Below are 19,998 nucleotides of genomic sequence, written 5' to 3' on the forward strand. Positions count from 1 at the left end.
CATTCTTACTGTAGTGGAAAGTCAGGGTTCCAGGTACAAGCTTCTCATGGCATTCTTACTGTAGTGGAAAGTCAGGGTTCCAGGTACAAGATTTTCATGGCATTCTTATTGCAATGGAAAGTCAGGGTTCCATGTACAAGCTTTTCATGGCATTCTTATTGCAATGGAAAGTCAGGGTTCCAGGTACAAGCTTTTCATGGCATTCTTATTGCAATGGAAAGTCAGGGTTCCATGTACAAGCTTTTCATGGCATTCTTATTGTAGTGGAAAGTCAGTGTTCCAGGTACAAGTTTTTCACGGCATTCTTACTGTAGTGGAAAGTCTGGGTTCCAGATACAAAATTTTCATGGCATTCTTATTGCAGTGGAAAGTCAGGGTTCCAGGTACAAGTTTTTCATGGCATTCTTACTGTAGTGGAAAGTCAGGGTTCCAGGTACAAGATTTTCATGACATTCTTATTGCAGTGGAAAGTCAGTGTTCCAGGTACAAGATTTTCATGGCATTCTTATTGCAGTGGAAAGTCAGGGTTCCAGGTACAAGCTTCTCATGGCATTCTTACTGTAGTGGAAAGTCAGGGTTCCAGGTACAAGATTTTCATGGCATTCTTATTGCAGTGGAAAGTCAGTGTTCCAGGTACAAGATTTTCATGGCATTCTTACTGTAGTGGAAAGTCAGTGTTCCAGGTACAAGATTTTCATGGCATTCTTATTGCAGTGGAAAGTCAGTGTTCCAGGTACAAGAGTTTTATGGCATTCTTATTGTAGTGGAAAGTCAGTGTTCCAGGTACAAGATTTTCATGGTATTCTTATTGCAGTGGAAAGTCAGTGTTCCAGGTACAAGATTTTCATGGCATTCTTATTGGAGTGGAAAGTCAGGGTTCCAGGTACAAGCTTCTCATGGCATTCTTATTGCAGTGGAAAGTCAGGGTTCCAGATACAAGCTTTTCATGGGATTCTTATTGGAGTGGAAAGTCAGGGTTTAGGGTACAAGCTTTTCATGATTTTCTTATTGCAATGGAAAGTCAGGGTTCCAGGTACAAGATTTTCATGGCACTCTTATTGTAATGGAAAGTCAGGGTTCTTAGTACAAGCTTTTCAAGGCATTCTTCTTGGAGTGGAAAGTCAGGGTTCCAGGTACAAGATTTTCATGGCATTTTTATTGCAGTGGAAAGTCAGGGTTCCAGGTACAAGTTTTTCATGGCATTCTTACTGTAGTGGAAAGTCAGGGTTCAGAGTACAAGCTTTTCATGGCATTCTTATTGGAGTGGAAAGTCAGGGTTCCAGGTACAAGGTTTTCATGGCATTTTTATTGCAGTGGAAAGTCAGGGTTCCAGATACAAAATTTTCATGGGATTCTTATTGGAGTGGAAAGTCAGGGTTTAGGGTACAAGCTTTTCATGATTTTCTTATTGCAGTGGAAAGTCAGGGTTCCAGGTACAAGATTTTCATGGCATTCTTACTGTAGTGGAAAGTCAGGGTTCAGAGTACAAGCTTTTCATGGCATTCTTATTGGAGTGGAAAGTCAGGGTTTAGGGTACAAGCTTTCCATGGGATTCTTACTGTAGTGAGAAGTAAGGGTTTAGGGTACAAGCTTTTCATGGCATTCTTATTGTAATGGAAAGTCAGGGTTCCATGTACAAGCTTTTCATGGCATTCTTATTGCAATGGAAAGTCAGGGTTCCAGGTACAAGATTTTCATGGCATTCTTATTGTAGTGGAAAGTCAGTGTTCCAGGTACAAGCTTCTCATGGCATTCTTATTGCAGTGGAAAGTCAGGGTTCCAGGTACAAGCTTCTCATGGCATTCTTATTGCAGTGGAAAGTCAGGGTTCCAGGTACAAGATTTTCATGGCACTCTTATTGTAATGGAAAGTCAGGGTTCAGAGTACAAGCTTTTCAAGGCATTCTTCTTGGAGTGGAAAGTCAGGGTTCCAGGTACAAGATTTTCATGGCATTTTTATTACAGTGGAAAGTCAGGGTTCCAGGTACAAGTTTTTCATGGCATTCTTACTGTAGTGGAAAGTCAGGGTTCAGAGTACAAGCTTTTCATGGCATTCTTATTGGAGTGGAAAGTCAGGGTTTAGGGTACAAGCTTTCTGTGGGATTCTTACTGTAGGGAAAAGTAAGGGTTTAGGGTACAAACTTTTCATGGCATTCTTAACCTAGTCATGAAAATAAATTGAATAAAGCATTTCATTTTAGTCATTAGTGAATTACCTTTTTAAACTTTAATTTCTCAACTAAAATGAAGTGAATGGTAAAGTCACTACATTAATAGTGAAAAGATTATAGAACCAAAAAAACAAACAACTCAACTTAGTCTAACACAAATTAGAGGAAGGCAACAATAAGATAACATACCCAGAATAACACCGCTGATGTCCGGTTGCATGGTTTGGAACTGCCTGACATAGTATTCTCTCTGCTCATCTGTTATACTCCAGACATCATCAACACTTTCAGGATCAGAACTAATGGATGAGGAATCAAAGTTTGGGGGTTCAAGGTGCTCCCAATTTTTTTTTGGTCCTGTTCCCAACAGACCTGTGTGATATGATGGAAATGATCAGGCTAACGTTTTCAAAATAACAACTGTACCAGAAAATGGCATGGACTTGGTGGATGACATAGCCAAGGTAGATACCGAAGAGAAAGGATAATAAAGAATAAAGTTACACATTAGAGTTGCCCCCTGCCAATGTAAGTTGTGCTCTTAGTCAAATAACTTTAATTTTCAAAATGACCCACAATTATTTTCAACATGCATAGCTTTCATTCTGACATTGCAGCATGCAACAATCAAACTGGTTTGTACTAGATCACACTCTTAGGTTGATCTCATCCATGTACTGTGACATCAAGTTTTGCCATATGTGTTTATCGAAGTGTGAAAATTATGACCTTCCAAAGGAACATGAATGTATGAGGATCCAAACGTAGTGAATAATTGCCATTTCAAGGTACGAGTACTCAAATTCTAAAAAATGACACCTGTTACTGAAATAGTTTGTACTGAATATATACATAACATGTATGACTTTTTATCTTAGCAATTAACCACCAAACACTATTTTCATTGTTGCAATCCTGGTATCATATTTTAATAAATTGGTACTCAAATTTTCAAGTCAGAAAATATACTTACTTGTGATTTTCAACAATTTTAAAAATGCATAAACTAGAAATAATAAAACCACCAGCAGAGCTTGTTGTTGTTGTTGTCGGGGCTCCCACCAGCAGAACTAAAGCAGGAGTTACTTTCAATGTGTTAATGCTTGTCATTATTCAGTGAAATTATACATACCTGATATGTTTTTAACATAATGTTTAAATGACCTATATGTTACAGTTTTGGAATTCTGGATATTAGACTGGATTTTCTGGTTAAGAAAATAGGTCACTATGAACTATCCTAGGTATATGTAATTTTTGTCACATTTTCTTCCATATTTGTAAAGAAATGATCTATGTGACTTTCTCATGTTGGATGGTCCATAAACGGGGTTAAACAAGAAGCCTCCATGAAATTCAACCATTTTGTGGTAAACTGATTATTCATAAGATCTCTGTCACCCATACATTTCATTTTGGTCATCAATAGCTTTATCTAGTTGCTTTTCAAAATACTCATTTCATCTGACCTTCATAAAATGATACCAACAGACAAAGCCCTATATTTGATTGCTTTACCTGGATCAATACTGCTTCAATTTCAGTGATTCTAGCTCTTTTCTCCTTTCAACTGATAAACCATTTCTTACATAAATAATAACACCTCCACCCCCTGAACCTCAATCAAGTCTGACTGGTGTGCCATAACCATCAATAAACAATAAGTCATTTGCATGATTATCATTTAACTTTGTTTCTGTTCAACCTAAAATAAGGACATTATTGACCTTAGATGATAATAATAATTGTGATAGGTCTAATTTATTATTCATTCCTTGTGATGATAATAATAATTGTGATAGGTCTGTCTAATTTATTATTCATTCCTTGTGATGATAATATTAATTGTGATAGGTCTAATTTATTATTCATTCCTTGTGATGATAATAATAATTGTGATAGGTCTAATTTATTATTCATTCCTTGTGATGATAATAATAATTGTGATAGGTCTGTCTAATTTATTATTCATTCCTTGTGATGATAATAATAATTGTGATAGGTCTAATTTATTATTCATTCCTTGTGATGATAATAATAATTGTGATAGGTCTAATTTATTATTCATTCCTTGTGATGATAATAATAATTGTGATAGGTCTAATTTATTATTCATTCCTTGTGATGATAATAATAATTGTGATAGGTCTAATTTATTATTCATTCCTTGTGATGATAATAATAATTGTGATAGGCCTGTCTAATTTATTATTCATTCCTTGTGATGATAATAATAATTGTGATAGGTCTAATTTATTATTCATTCCTTGTGATGATGATAATAATTGTGATAGGTCTAATTTATTATTCATTCCTTGTGATGATAATAATAATTGTGATAGGTCTAATTTATTATTCATTCCTTGTGATAATAATAATTGTGATAGGTCTGTCTAATTTATTAATCATTCCTTGTGATGATAATAATAATTGTGATGGGTCTGTCTAATTTATTATTCATTCCTTGTGATGATAATAATAATTGTGATAGGTCTAATTTATTATTCATTCCTTGTGATGATAATAATAATTGTGATAGGTCTAATTTATTATTCATTCCTTGTGATGATAATAATAATTGTGATGGGTCTAATTTATTATTCATTCCTTGTGATGATAATAATAATTGTGATAGGTCTAATTTATTATTCATTCCTTGTGATGATAATAATAATTGTGATAGGTCTAATTTATTATTCATTCCTTGTGATGATAATAATAATTGTGATGGGTCTAATTTATTATTCATTCCTTGTGATGATAATAATAATTGTGATGGGTCTAATTTATTATTCATTCCTTGTGATGATAATAATAATTGTGATAGGTCTAATTTATTATTCATTCCTTGTGATGATAATAATAATTGTGATAGGTCTAATTTATTATTCATTCCTTGTGATGATAATAATAATTGTGATAGGTCTAATTTATTATTCATTCCTTGTGATGATAATAATAATTGTGATAGGTCTGTCTAATTTATTATTCATTCCTTGTGATGATAATAATAATTGTGATAGGTCTGTCTAATTTATTATTCATTCCTTGTGATGATAATAATAATTGTGATAGGTCTAATTTATTATTCATTCCTTGTGATAATAATAATAATTGTGATAGGTCTAATTTATTATTCATTCCTTGTGATGATAATAATAATTGTGATAGGTCTAATTTATTATTCATTCCTTGTGATGATAATAATAATTGTGATAGGTCTGTCTAATTTATTATTCATTCCTTGTGATGATAATAATAATTGTGATAGGTCTGTCTAATTTATTATTCATTCCTTGTGATGATAATAATAATTGTGATAGGTCTAATTTATTATTCATTCCTTGTGATGATAATAATAATTGTGATAGGTCTGTCTAATTTATTATTCGTTCCTTGTGATGATAATAATAATTGTGATAGGTCTAATTTATTATTCATTCCTTGTGATGATAATAATTATTGTGATAGGTCTAATTTATTATTCATTCCTTGTGATGATAATAATAATTGTGATAGGTCTGTCTAATTTATTATTCATTCCTTGTGATGATAATAATAATTGTGATAGGTCTAATTTATTATTCATTCCTTGTGATGATAATAATAATTGTGATAGGTCTGTCTAATTTATTATTCATTCCTTGTGATGATAATAATAATTGTGATAGGTCTAATTTATTATTCATTCCTTGTGATGATAATAATAATTGTGATAGGTCTAATTTATTATTCATTCTTTGTGATGATAATAATAATTGTGATAGGTCTAATTTATTATTCATTCCTTGTGATGATAATAATAATTGTGATAGGTCTAATTTACTATTCATTCCTTGTGATGATAATAATAACTGTGATAGGTCGGTCTAATTTATTATTCATTCCTTGTGATGATAATAATAATTGTGATAGGTCTAATTTATTATTCATTCCTTGTGATGATAATAATAATTGTGATAGGTCTGTCTAATTTATTATTCATTCCTTGTGATGATAATAATAATTGTGATAGGTCTAATTTATTATTCATTCCTTGTGATGATAATAATAATTGTGATAGGTCTAATTTATTATTCATTCCTTGTGATGATAATAATAATTGTGATAGGTCTGTCTAATTTATTATTCATTCCTTGTGATGATAATAATAATTGTGATAGGTCTAATTTATTATTCATTCCTTGTGATGATAATAATAATTGTGACAGGTCTAATTTATTATTCATTCCTTGTGATGATAATAATAATTGTGATAGGTCGGTCTAATTTATTATTCATTCCTTGTGATGATAATAATAATTGTGATAGGTCTAATTTATTATTCATTCCTTGTGATGATAATAATAATTGTGATAGGTCGGTCTAATTTATTATTCATTCCTTGTGATGATAATAATAATTGTGATAGGTTTAATTTATTATTCATTCCTTGTGATGATAATAATAATTGTGATAGTCTGTCTAATTTATTATTCATTCCTTGTGATGATAATAATAATTGTGATAGGTCTGTCTAATTTATTATTCATTCCTTGTGATGATAATAATAATTGTGATAGGTCTAATTTATTATTCATTCCTTGTGATGATAATAATAATTGTGATAGGTCTAATTTATTATTCATTCCTTGTGATGTTAACAATAATTGTGATAGGTCTAATTTATTATTCATTCCTTGTGATGATAATAATAATTGTGATAGGTCTAATTTATTATTCATTCCTTGTGATGATAATAATAATTGTGATAGGTCTAATTTATTATTCATTCCTTGTGATGATAATAATAATTGTGATAGGTCTAATTTATTATTCATTCCTTGTGATGATAATAATAATTGTGATAGTCTGTCTAATTTATTATTCATTCCTTGTGATGATAATAATAATTGTGATAGGTCTGTCTAATTTATTATTCATTCCTTGTGATGATAATAATAATTGTGCTAGTCTGTCTAATTTATTATTCATTCCTTGTGATGATAATAATAATTGTGATAGGTCTGTCTAATTTATTATTCATTCCTTGTGATGATAATAATAATTGTGATAGGTCTAATTTATTATTCATTCCTTGTGATGATAATAATAATTGTGATAGGTCTAATTTATTATTCATTCCTTGTGATGATAATAATAATTGTGATAGGTCTAATTTATTATTCATTCCTTGTGATGATAATAATAATTGTGATAGGTCTGTCTAATTTATTATTCATTCCTTGTGATGATAATAATAATTGTGATAGGTCTGTCTAATTTATTATTCATTCCTTGTGATGATGATAATTGTGATAGGTCTGTCTAATTTATTATTCATTCCTTGTGATGATAATAATAATTGTGATAGGTCTAATTTATTATTCATTCCTTGTGATGATAATAATAATTGTGATAGGTCTGTCTAATTTATTATTCATTCCTTGTGATGATAATAATAATTGTGATAGGTCTGTCTAATTTATTATTCATTCCTTGTGATGATAATAATAATTGTGATAGGTCTAATTTATTATTCATTCCTTGTGATGATAATAATAATTGTGATAGGTCTAATTTATTATTCATTCCTTGTGATGATAATAATAATTGTGATAGGTCTAATTTATTATTCATTCCTTGTGATGATGATAATAATTGTGATAGGTCTAATTTATTATTCATTCCTTGTGATGATAATAATAATTGTGATAGGTCTAATTTATTATTCATTCCTTGTGATGATAATAATAATTGTGATAGGTCTGTCTAATTTATTATTCATTCCTTGTGATGATAATAATAATTGTGATAGGTCTGTCTAATTTATTATTCATTCCTTGTGATGATGATAATTGTGATAGGTCTAATTTATTATTCATTCCTTGTGATGATAATAATAATTGTGATAGGTCTAATTTATTATTGATTCCTTGTGATGATAATAATAGTTGTAATAGGTCTGTCTAATTTATTATTCATTCCTTGTGATGATAATAATAATTGTGATAGGTCTGTCTAATTTATTATTCATTCCTTGTGATGATAATAATAATTGTGATAGGTCTGTCTAATTTATTATTCATTCCTTGTGATGATAATAATAATTGTGATAGGTCTAATTTATTATTCATTCCTTGTGATGATGATAATAATTGTGATAGGTCTAATTTATTATTCATTCCTTGTGATGATAATAATAATTGTGATAGGTCTAATTTATTATTCATTCCTTGTGATGATAATAATAATTGTGATAGGTCTGTCTAATTTATTATTCATTCCTTGTGATGATAATAATAATTGTGATAGGTCTAATTTATTATTCATTCCTTGTGATGATGATAATAATTGTGATAGGTCTAATTTATTATTCATTCCTTGTGATGATAATAATAATTGTGATAGGTCTAATTTATTATTCATTCCTTGTGATGATGATAACAATTGTGATAGGTCTAATTTATTATTCATTCCTTGTGATGATAATAATAACTGTGATAGGTCTAATTTATTATTCATTCCTTGTGATGATAATAATAATTGTGATAGGTCTAATTTATTATTCATTCCTTGTATGTTTATATGCCTGATGTGTAGACTGTTTCCTTAAATTCCAAATTCTAATTTGTCCTTAAAGTAAATATTACTACGAGAGTCAGATTTGGAATTTATTTTCACCCCAACATTTTAAAATTTCTTGAAGCATACATGTAGCCTTTGTTAGAACATTTGTTAGAATATTTACAAACACATAATGTACTTCTACTTTTAAAACATCCATCACAGTTGTCAGTTTGATAGACAAAATGTCTAACTCTGGTCCCAAGGCAAACAACATGGGCATCATCACCCAGTAGAGTTCCCAAGGCTTTGTCTTTAAAAAACAGAAACATGAAACAATTGAAAAATGATGTACCTTCATAGCCAAATGCCTACCACCTGTTGCTAGGGTGAACAATTCACCATGCTCTCCCTTGTGTCCATATTCCCAAAACTTATGGCATTAAATTTTCCCAGTATGATGGCATAAATCTAAACCATCCCCAGGTTGAAAGCAATTGTAGCACCACCCTAGCTTGTCTGGTTTGCTGAAAGTGTTACCTTGGTTGCTATAATATCTTTGAATATTGTATTTGCCTTTGAAAATGAGTTCTGTCCTTAGCCATAAGATCTTCCAACACCAAGTCAGACTTTGTAACAAATACATTTTCAGTGTCATTTAGTTTGTGGTCCGTTCACTACAAAGATGCTCTATTGAGACAGTCAAGTTTCCAACATCAATGTCGTATCTTGGAGAAATTGTGCAAATGAACACTCTACAAGCTGGGTTGTCCAAGTAGATATTTAGAATGTGGTAAAAGCTGTCTTCATTTTGTTCAGTATCAATGCTGTTGTTAACATCATTTCCTCTAACACTGATGATAATGTTACCAAATTAAAAAAGGTGTGTACCTCTGATCATATCAAGCATATAACCAGTTCCCACTCCAGGTAACAACTTGACTTTGCCCAAAATGCTTAAGACCTCTTTTACTGAGTAACTTCTTTGCCTGTCTCAATACGTCACAACATGAAGATTTTTTAAAAATTCTAAGAACAGTGCTGATGGGAAAATATTTGTTCATTAGAAACAGTGAACCCCAAATATGGGGAACAGAAGAACTTTAATGCACGAGTCATATGGGAAAATGTTTGTGGTTGAAATTGGGCACACCATGATATACCCAATTTCAAGATGGGTGCTCTAATCACCTGAACCATTCAAGCTTATGTACTAGACCCATTTTTTTTGCAACATAATTCCCTGCTATTCAAAGATGCATACCTATTTCTCCATGGACAACAGAGATGTACCAATGTTGATAGTCATGCTAATGTCAAGTGATTTAACCACTGCCATCAAATATCACAGCTCAAACTCTGAATCTAACTAATTCTTGATGAGTGCTCTAATCACCCAAGGCATTAGACTATTACTGTGACAAAAGATAGTAACTATTTCTATCAAATTTAACCCACAATTTTACATTTTATTCATCTTTATTTATTTAAAATCTCACCATGTTTTTCTTCATCGTCAAAAGAAGCCCAACCAATATCATCTGGCCCTATATTATTCTGCTGTTGCTGATGGGCTGGGGAGTCCTCCTGATCTCCATGGCCACGGGCCTGACTGGCCACTATCTGTGGCTGGACAGGGAAATGGCCTGCAGGCAAAGATATGGTCACTGCTGCTGCTGACACTACTGGTGGAATGCTTGAATTGTGGATGCCGATATGACCACTGGTTACAGGAACTTGTGGACTGACTATAGGAGAAATGGCTGGGGACTGGGATGGGGAAAAGGTGGGAGATCTGGTCTCCTGCTGGCCAATGTCAGACTGTAAGAAAATAATTTGATCCATATAAGTCATAAAGAGAAGAAAAATAAAAAATTCCTTTCAATTTTATGTCTCACCTGACTAAATGTCATTACGAAGCATGAAATTAGTTCACTGTGGCCAATGTGACCTTCTTTGCAGACATTAAGTAGTAATCTCCTAGATCAGGGATGCACAAACCATGGCCTGCAGGCCGGATTCAGCCCGTGAACATGTTCTGTCTGGCCCTCAGGGCAAATTAAAACAATACAGAAATCTGGCCCGTGAACAGTAATTATATTAAAGAAATTAGTGTTTGAAAATGCAATCTAGCCCTTGGCTGAAAAAGGTTGTGCACCTCCGTCCTAGACAGATATACCCATAAAATTTCATGTCTGTGTATTGCAACATTTTTTGAGAAATGCATTAACACCTACAAGAATAATAAAACCACTGTAAAATAGATGCCTCCATCTTGCCTGTGTTTAGGAGGTTAGAAAGTAAGCAGATACAAGCCAGCCCGCTTGCATGCCATCTTATCACTTGTCCACTAATAACAGGCCTCAATGCCAGGATGCTCAAAACTGGTGAAATTATGTTAATTTTTTTTTACATTTTTAAATCAGGTTCTTTATATATGTTTTTCTATTTTTAGTAACAGTAATCACAGTTGATGGTGGACTGGCTTTACTTGCATAAATCTGAAAGGTCCTGAAACCAGGCCAGTGTCAAATTTGGACAAATCTTGTTGAGTGCTTTTTGAGAAGTCATCTAAAGATTGTCTATTATTGTATAGTTTCAATATTTATTACGGGTTCTCCAGGACTCAGTGTAATATTAGCATGAAATTTTCATGGCATCTCTATATGTGCCTAAATTTCTACATGACACACCTGTCGTGATCACCTGTATTTACCACTGAGGTGTGTACTAGGGTATAGCAAAAAACAAACAGACAAAAGTTGATCCCTGTTTAAATGAAATGGCTAATGTTTTGATTGAATGGTCAGTGAACCAACCTAAGGGCATAAAGGGATTGTAATGTGAGAGGGCTTGTGAAAACAAGTACTTGCAAGATGGGACACAATTTGCATAAAGTCATGCATATTACCACTCCCTTAATAGCATCTGTTCTTCCACATGTCACATGCACAGTCATGTTGGATGGGGTCAGGTCTAGGCAACTATTTTTAAAAGTACTTCAGAGCACTAACAATTTTACTCTTTGTATACTGTAATGTTTAATTATATTTTATTGTAATGTTCAATTATATTTTACTGCACTTAAAAATTACAACATTATAACAGCATAAAAATTATAGCTATAGACCTGTTTTACATGTCAATACTTAGGTTATATATGTATAAATGTAGTGCACATAATTTTATTTTCTGCACATTGTTAAACAGCAAAATCCTGTGATTTCTCTAACAAAGTGTTTTGTACTCTATGTCTCTGTAAGGGAAATAACTCTTATGAATTAAATTATTGACATGGAAAAGGGAAACAACTTGAATTACTTGGCAAGAAATCAATTAAAGAGTCTCTCAAAGTGATTGATGCTTTACTGACTGAAAAGAATTTCCAGGAAATCCACATAAAACCATTTATCTTTCTATTAACAGCTGAGGACGATATTTTTTTTAAAGCAAAAACAAGATTTTCAAACCAGCCACTGTGGCAGCCATATTAGATTAATTATTTATGATCCACTAGTCCTCATCATAAGTCTTGTGATGAAAACCCCATGTGAATATGACCATCAATTCAGGATGAATAGTGACAGCAAGATCTTCATGATAAATGTCAGATTGTATCGCTTTCATTTAGACCCAACTAGACACCATAGGAAGTCTTCTCACGAAAACCCTATGTTTATGATTTTCTGTTTAGGTAGAGTGGCAATATTAAGATTTCAAGAACAGAGCGATAGTGGCCATACTGGCTGTCAGATCTGCACCATCTTCATTTAGGACCAATTAGACATCACACAAAGTCCTATGGTAAAAATCTCAAGTGGATAAGACTTTCTGTTCTGAAGGAGTAGCAATACCAAATTTTTCCAAACAGTTGCCATGGTGACCATATTGGATGTCAGATCAGCACTATTTTCATTAGGCCCAAATAGAAATCATTCAATGAATGCTTTCTGTAAATATAAATTTCCATTAAGGAGGAATATCAATAACAAGATTTTCAAGACAGCCACTGTATCTGTCCTATATCATGCCCTATTTGATGGTGAGTTGATATCATGTTTTAAAACTTCTACGGCCTTCATGCCAAACTGCTTTCTCTCAGAAAATAATCTTTAAAGGTTTTCTTAGTTTTAGTAATGATGGACACATCTGATGGTGGATTGGAATCATTTGTATAAATCTGAAGGTCTTGATGCTAGCATGCTTTATGTGAGAAGTAGTCTAATTCTGCTGAGTAAATGTATTATTTTTTGCATAGAAAAAGCAACTTGAAGATTTTAAATGTTTGGTAATGGTGGCCGTATTTCATAGTCAACTAACATCATTTGTATCTAGTTAAAAGGCAGCCCGCATGCTTTTTACCAAGTTTGGCTGAAATTGGTCCAATGGATTTGAGACATGCCCACGTGCTTTTTACCAAGTTTGGTTGAAATTGGTCCAGTGGATATGAGACATGTCTGCATGCTTTTTACTACTTTTGGTTGAAATTGGTCCAGTGGATTTGAGACATGTCTGGATGCTTTTTACAACTTTGGTTGAAATTGGTCCAGTGGATTTGAGACATGTCTGCATGCTTTTTACTAACTTTGGTTGAAATTGGTCCAGTGGATTTGAGACATGTCTGGATGCTTTTTACTAAATTTTGTCTGAAACTGGTCAAATGGATTTTAGAGAAGGTGAAAACAAAGACTGTTGATAAATGATGGATGATGCACACTGGGCCATACCATAAGCTAACGTCCTTATGGTCATTCAGGTGATAGAAGTTAAATGAATCAAGGCATCATTAACATACATGTCTCACCCTCTACCATGCCAGTTACCCCTCTAGCTAGGATTGGTAGGTATAAATTAACCCCAACTAAAGTATGTTGTTAATTGTGAGGGAAAAAACTGATCTTTTATTGTTAGACACAAACAAGAAAATAAAAAAGCTGACTTGGGCAACATTTATGGGTCATGATCAGTAACTCTAATTGTCAAAAATAAATGCTATAACATAATTAAGCTGCAACAGCCCGTTCCACCCACCCCAGCTAATTATCTTCTTTGATCTCTAGTTCTTCTGTTTAGACACAAATTGCCCAAAGCCATCTGGCATATGTCACCTAATATGACTTCAATAGCCACAAATGAAATCATTGTTTATCAGCAAAAGGGAAATGTTACAGACACATAATTTAAAGTGCTACTTAAATCCAACACACATTTCATTATATAAATAACCTTACAAAGGGCTGATATTCATGCCTACCACAATTTACTACTGAGTCAATGACACATGTTGTCCTCTTGTATTATAAAATACAGGACCAGTTGGCTTGCAGGAGTTTTGGTCAGTTTCACACTTTTGGGGACTATTTATAAATGCACAGAATTTCAATAATGCTCATAGTAAAACCTGCTGTAAAATTTAAGTCCATCTACAAGTTTACACAACACTGGATAAAAAAAAAGTCACTAAATTGGAAATCAAATCATCAGTCAATCAGATACAAGGTCACCTCCTTAATATGTGTCAGAAATATGGACTCCTGAGTGGTAACTAGCTCAGCCAATCAGATACAAGGTCACCTCCTTAATATGTGTCAGAAATATGGACTCCTGAGGGGTAACTAGCTCAGCCAATCAGATACAAGGTCACCTCCTTAATATGTGTCAGAAATATGGACTCCTGAGTGGTAACTACCTCAGCCAATCAGATACAAGGTCACCTCCTTAATATGTGTCAGAAATATGGACTCCTGAGGGGTAACTAGCTCAGCCAATCAGATACAAGGTCACCTCCTTAATATGTGTCAGAAATATGGACTCCTGAGTGGTAACTACCTCAGCCAATCAGATACAAGGTCACCTCCTTAATATGTGTCAGAAATATGGACTCCTGAGGGGTAACTAGCTCAGCCAATCAGATACAAGGTCACCTCCTTAATATGTGTCAGAAATATGGACTCCTGAGGGGTAACTAGCTCAGCCAATCAGATACAAGCTAACCTCAATTACAAGTGTGTGCCTCAAGGGTTCTAACAAGCAAATGTTGATGGACAGATGATAGACATGTGAACATACCATAAGCTAATTAGACTAGGTAAGCAAAATATGGCACAGAAAAATAAACCATTTGTGTAAAACCAACATGCTTTGTATCTTCATACCCTACCTTGACTTAAAATCCCTCAAAACTGTCTTTGCATTAAATGGAGGGGGAATACTCACACTAATTTTTTTTTTTTAACAGACTCTGCCTCAACATCATTTGTCCAATACTAAATCATGACAGGATGCTTTTAGTCAAGGTGGTCAAATTCTAATAATCAGTTTCTGAGAAGTTGTCATTCAAACATTTTTCTAAAAGAGTAACAGTGGCAATATCTGATGGTACATCTGCATCTTTACAAAATATCTAGGTTGACATGACATGTGTTTTTGTTAAGTATCTTTGTTGTTGTTGTTGGGTTTAATGCCATTTTTCAGCACACAATAGGCTATGCATGGTGGCCAATATTAATGGTGGAGGAAGAACCCAGTAAAACCCCGGAAAGAACCACTGACCCAAGAAAAGCTACTGGCAAGCTTTCTCACATACCCACATTGGCCAAATCCTAGACTCGAACCCACACAGACAGAGGTGAGATAGCAGTGATCTGTAATGGAAAGCGCTTTAGACCACTCGGCCACTTGCGGTGGCCATATCTAATGGTACATCTTCATCTTTACAAAATATCTAGGCCGACATGATGTATGTCTTTGTTAAGTATCTTTGTAATGGTGGCCATATCCAATGCAACATCTTCATCTTTACAGAATATCTAGGTCAACATGATATGTGTCTTTGCTAAGTATCTTTGCCACAGTACTGAAACCACTCTTCTAGAAGTAGTTAATGACATTCTCTCTGCTTTGGATAGCGGAAAGATTACAGTCCTCACCCTCGTTGATTTGTCTGCAGCATTTGACACAATAGACCATGATATATTACTTCACCGTCTCCAGCATGTATTTGGCATTCATGATACAGCTTTGTTGTGGTTCAAGTCCTACTTGGTCAACAGGACACAAATTGTGTCTGCAAATGGAATACACTCCAGCCCAGTTCCACAGGGGTTTGTTCTTGGACCTGTTCTCTTCATTCTATACACTCAGCCACTCTCAAGTGTCATAGATCATCATCCAGTGTCTCACCAATTGTACGCTGATGACACCCAAATATACAAATCTAACCACCCAACTGAAGTTGATGCTACCATCCAAGGTGTAGAGAGGTGCATTTCTGATGTGAAATCATGGATGACATGTAATAAGCTGCAGATGAATGATGATAAAACTGAGGCTATTCTGATTACAACACAAAGACTTTCTCATTCACATCCTTTACTTCAAACAAAAAATATCAGCAACACCAACATTAAATTCACACAATCAGTATAAAAATTAGGTGTTACTTTGGACAGTACTCTCACATTGCACCAACATGTCATGAACATATGCAAGGCTGCATATCTTGAGCTGAGACGCATCAGCTCCATTCGCAAATATCTTTCAGTTGATGCCACTAAAACACTTGTGTGTTCATTAGTACTTTCAAGACTGGACTATTGTAACTCTTTTCTGTCTGGTTCATCTCAATATCTACTCCAAAAACTTCAAAACACAGCTGCTCAGATCATACTTAGAGTACCATGATTAAAGCACACCTCCCCACTGCTCAGTATCCTACACTGGCTATTCATTCGATCCAGAATCAAACATAAAATTTGTTCTCTGTGCTACGTTTCACTGATGGACTCTAATCCAACATACCTATCCGACCTCACCCATGTGTACACACCAGCAAGATACTTAAGCTCCTCTTCTGACAATCGTATACTCATTATTCCCACTATGAAAACAAAGTCATATGGACAGCGTTCTTTTGCATACCAGGGCCTAGCAATGTGGAATGAATTGCCCACTGGACTTAGACACAAAGACACAGTGATCTCATTCAAGAGTGCTCTCAAAACTCATTTATTTTGACTGCAAGAACAAACTTAAAGACGTAATAATGTTTCCTACCTTAAATATTCTCAGCATGTCTTTTATGTTTTCTAATTTCATGGTGTTTGTTTTTGTAATCATACCATTATATATGTTTTTTATCTTATACATGTTGTCTAATGTTGTAAAGCGCTTAGAGCTTCTAAAGATTAGGCACTATACAAAGTTCTCATTATTATTATTATGGTGGCCATATCCAACACAACATCTGCAGCTTTACAAAATATCTAGGTCGACATAATATGTCTTTGTTAAGTATAATGGCGGCCATTTCTGATGGTGTATCAGCATTTTTATACAAGGCCTAACTGAACATGATAAGTTTCTTGGAATGGTGGTGTTATGTATATTTAATTTACATTGTTTGTTAGGATTTTTTAACTTTTTCATTTCATTACATGCTGTTGTTACGTAAAATGGTATGTTGGACTTGACCTTGTTCAAAACTGAATTCATTTCTGCTTGACCTGAATTGATTTTTTTAAAATTTTATTCTGTAAATAACTAATACTAAGATATTCTCTATATGTATGGGATTATTATTAGGATCATTATTAATATTAGTAAATATGTTTATTTGGGTTAAGGTCAAGATTATTGGAAATTACCTGGTGTACCGGACATAGTCCAGGTTCAATATCTGAATTTTAGTAATAGGTTTCTAATAATAACTAGCATTTTTATTTTGTAATATCAGGATCATTCTAGAAGGTTATTTTCCGTTAGTTTTTTTTAGAAAATGCTAATTGTCACCAGAGGTCAACTAGCAGACTATATAATCTTTTCACTGAAGGGAAAATTCATTCGTGCTTTATGTTCTAGTGCAATCAATTTGTATTATATGTTGGGTCCAGTATTTCATTTTGAGCTCAAATCTAATTCTTCAAATTACTGGATTCAAGTGATTATTTTCTCTGGAAATATGAAATTGCACTAAAAAAAATCTTGGTCAGAGACATTCAATAGAATTGATAGTGAATTCAAACCTGGAATTATATTACTGTGATTCAACAAAAGACTGTTGACACATCAGCATCATATAAGCTACAGACCCATCAACACCTTCAGATTTGGAGTTAATTTGGACTTCTACTAAATTTTATTCCAGTCTTTAAATTATTAGGACTTGTGCCTGTAATTTGAGGATTATTTTATTTTATTTAAATCACAATACCATAAGTTCTTTTTATTTTCACTTTGTTTCCAAGGGAAAAAAATTATTTGTTGAATTTTACAAAGCCTGTTTGCTCTTTACTCTTTTCTGTTACTTATTTTAAGAGCACAGACTTATAACAGTGGCCAATTCTGAGCATCTTTACCAAAGGCCTAAGTGGACCGGCCATGTGTCTTTGTTGAGAACAAAATGGCCACCATAGAATGAGACTCTGAGCCAGCTCCTGAAACATTCAGATATACATCTGTACAGAAGAAAATATACTAGTTCTAAGTGCTACCAGCAACTAATATAGGTTGTGCATAAAGTGTCAGGGTAACTTAGTAACCTCAGTCTGTGGATATAAGTACAGATTTGCATGTTTGCATGTTCAGACAAAAGAACAGTAAAACAAATATGACCACTTCCATACTGGATCTACTCATATTTAAAATCAGATTCATCAGATTCATTTTCAGGATTTACCCAAGAGGATCTCTTAAATGATACAAAGAATATAGACACACTCAATACTGAAGAGAAATATTCACTTGAAATAGATTCAGCCTATCAAGATTGTGTAACACCAAAATCCAACATGGCTGACTCCTCCTCTTCAGTTCCAAGCTTTCTTAAAATCCAACATAATATGCAGAGTATATGCTGACTCCAAAAACTTTCCAAAGAGTTCTTGGATGAAAATCTACACTTCCAGCAGGGACACTCACATAATGGACTGACCTATAAATCCATGCATACAGATTCTACCACATTAACTCACTACATAACAACTGGTAAAATTTATGTGCAAGGACCAGGCTACACAGAATGGGTAAATTACTTTATCAACACTTGTCAGAAAATCCAGTCAACAGTAACACAGCTTATGTGAAATAAGCCATATTGCAATCAATGTGGAGGAATCTCCAGGACCCCAGTTAATGATAGGTGCTACAAATTCCTTTGAGTTCCATGGAACCCATAACCAGACTTGCGTCTCCACACAGTGCTTAGTAATGACAGGCAATCTCCAGGCCCAAGTAGAAAGGTTGGAACAGAAACTCTCTGCACTAAAATCAAAGAGTCTACACAGCATTCAAATGGATAAACCAAGTGCAAAAAAACTGTGCCAGGAAAACCCAGACAATACTATACACAAACATGTCAAATGACCAAAATACAAGAGCACTCAGACCATACCAAAACCAGCTATTAGAAAAAAATCATTATACACACAGGCAGATGCAACCACACCAATTAAACAAGATGACTCTCTTGTACAGGTATTAGATGGGCAGAGGCAAAAATCAGTTAAAGCACACAATGTAAACACTGACCATCATGTGTCTCACTCAACATCAAATCCAGGTACAAAAGGAACTGCTCTAAAGACATCCTCCAATTACCCACAGCAAGAAGCTAAATTAAATACAAATACTAAATACAGCAGTCACCAAACTTTCAGTCAATCTAGTCATGTAAATCAATAAGTCCAAGCAATGCTTCTGAATCCCTTACTTGTCAAAATCAGCAACATAGTTAAAGATAGATCTCTACTCATAGGATCATCAATAATCAAAGGAGCAAGAAAAAGATGATTATATAAAAGTGTCATAAAACCCCCAGAGGTGCAACTATTAATACTTTTACAGAAAAAAATATTGGAAATGGATATGTCACCATATCATACTGTAATTCTTCTCATTGGTGGCAATAATTACAGTAATGGCCAACCTTTAAAGGGAATTGAGGATGATTATGAAAGCTTGTTGTATGCTATCAGGTCAAAAAACACAAGAGTGTAAAATAATCATCTCAGGTCTACCGCCAAGAAGGGATGTACTTATGACTCCACTAAATGATGCCCTAAGTATGTTGTGTGAAAATTTCAAAATACTCTTTGTTCCGCAATACAGGACCTTCACAAAGACAATCGAGTGAACCAACAATTATACCAGTGAGACTGAATCTACTTGTCCAACTGCCTTGCTTGTTAAGAATATAGACTAGTAGAATATAAGACTTAAAAAAGGGGTTAAGTACGAGTCAGAAAATTGCTTGCATCGTGGAGAGCACGGTCATGTAACACAGC

The 19,998-nt window shown here is 33.7% G+C and overlaps 1 protein-coding gene across 5 annotated transcripts in view; it reads right to left on the bottom strand.

The window, feature by feature from the left end:
• Positions 1 to 19,998, bottom strand: part of LOC149785947 (ralBP1-associated Eps domain-containing protein 1-like) — a 144,313-nt gene that overhangs the window by 48,941 nt on the left and 75,374 nt on the right. For all 5 annotated transcript variants that reach the window (XR_016424846.1, XM_089976197.1, XM_089976195.1 and 2 more), the window contains exons 6-7: positions 10,216 to 10,537; positions 2,360 to 2,542 (exon numbers count right to left, since the gene is read on the bottom strand). Coding sequence is in view for 4 of the 5 variants with exons in the window: in XM_089976197.1 (XP_089832323.1) it covers positions 2,360 to 2,542; positions 10,216 to 10,537 (505 nt within the window). In the remaining variant the exon portion in view is untranslated. The remainder of the gene's footprint in view (positions 1 to 2,359; positions 2,543 to 10,215; positions 10,538 to 19,998) is intronic.

This window comes from Sinohyriopsis cumingii, chromosome 12 (assembly GCF_028554795.1).
Source record: "Sinohyriopsis cumingii isolate HCF-2022 chromosome 12, ASM2855479v2, whole genome shotgun sequence".
In the NCBI taxonomy this organism is placed as follows: Eukaryota; Metazoa; Mollusca; class Bivalvia; order Unionida; family Unionidae; genus Sinohyriopsis; species Sinohyriopsis cumingii.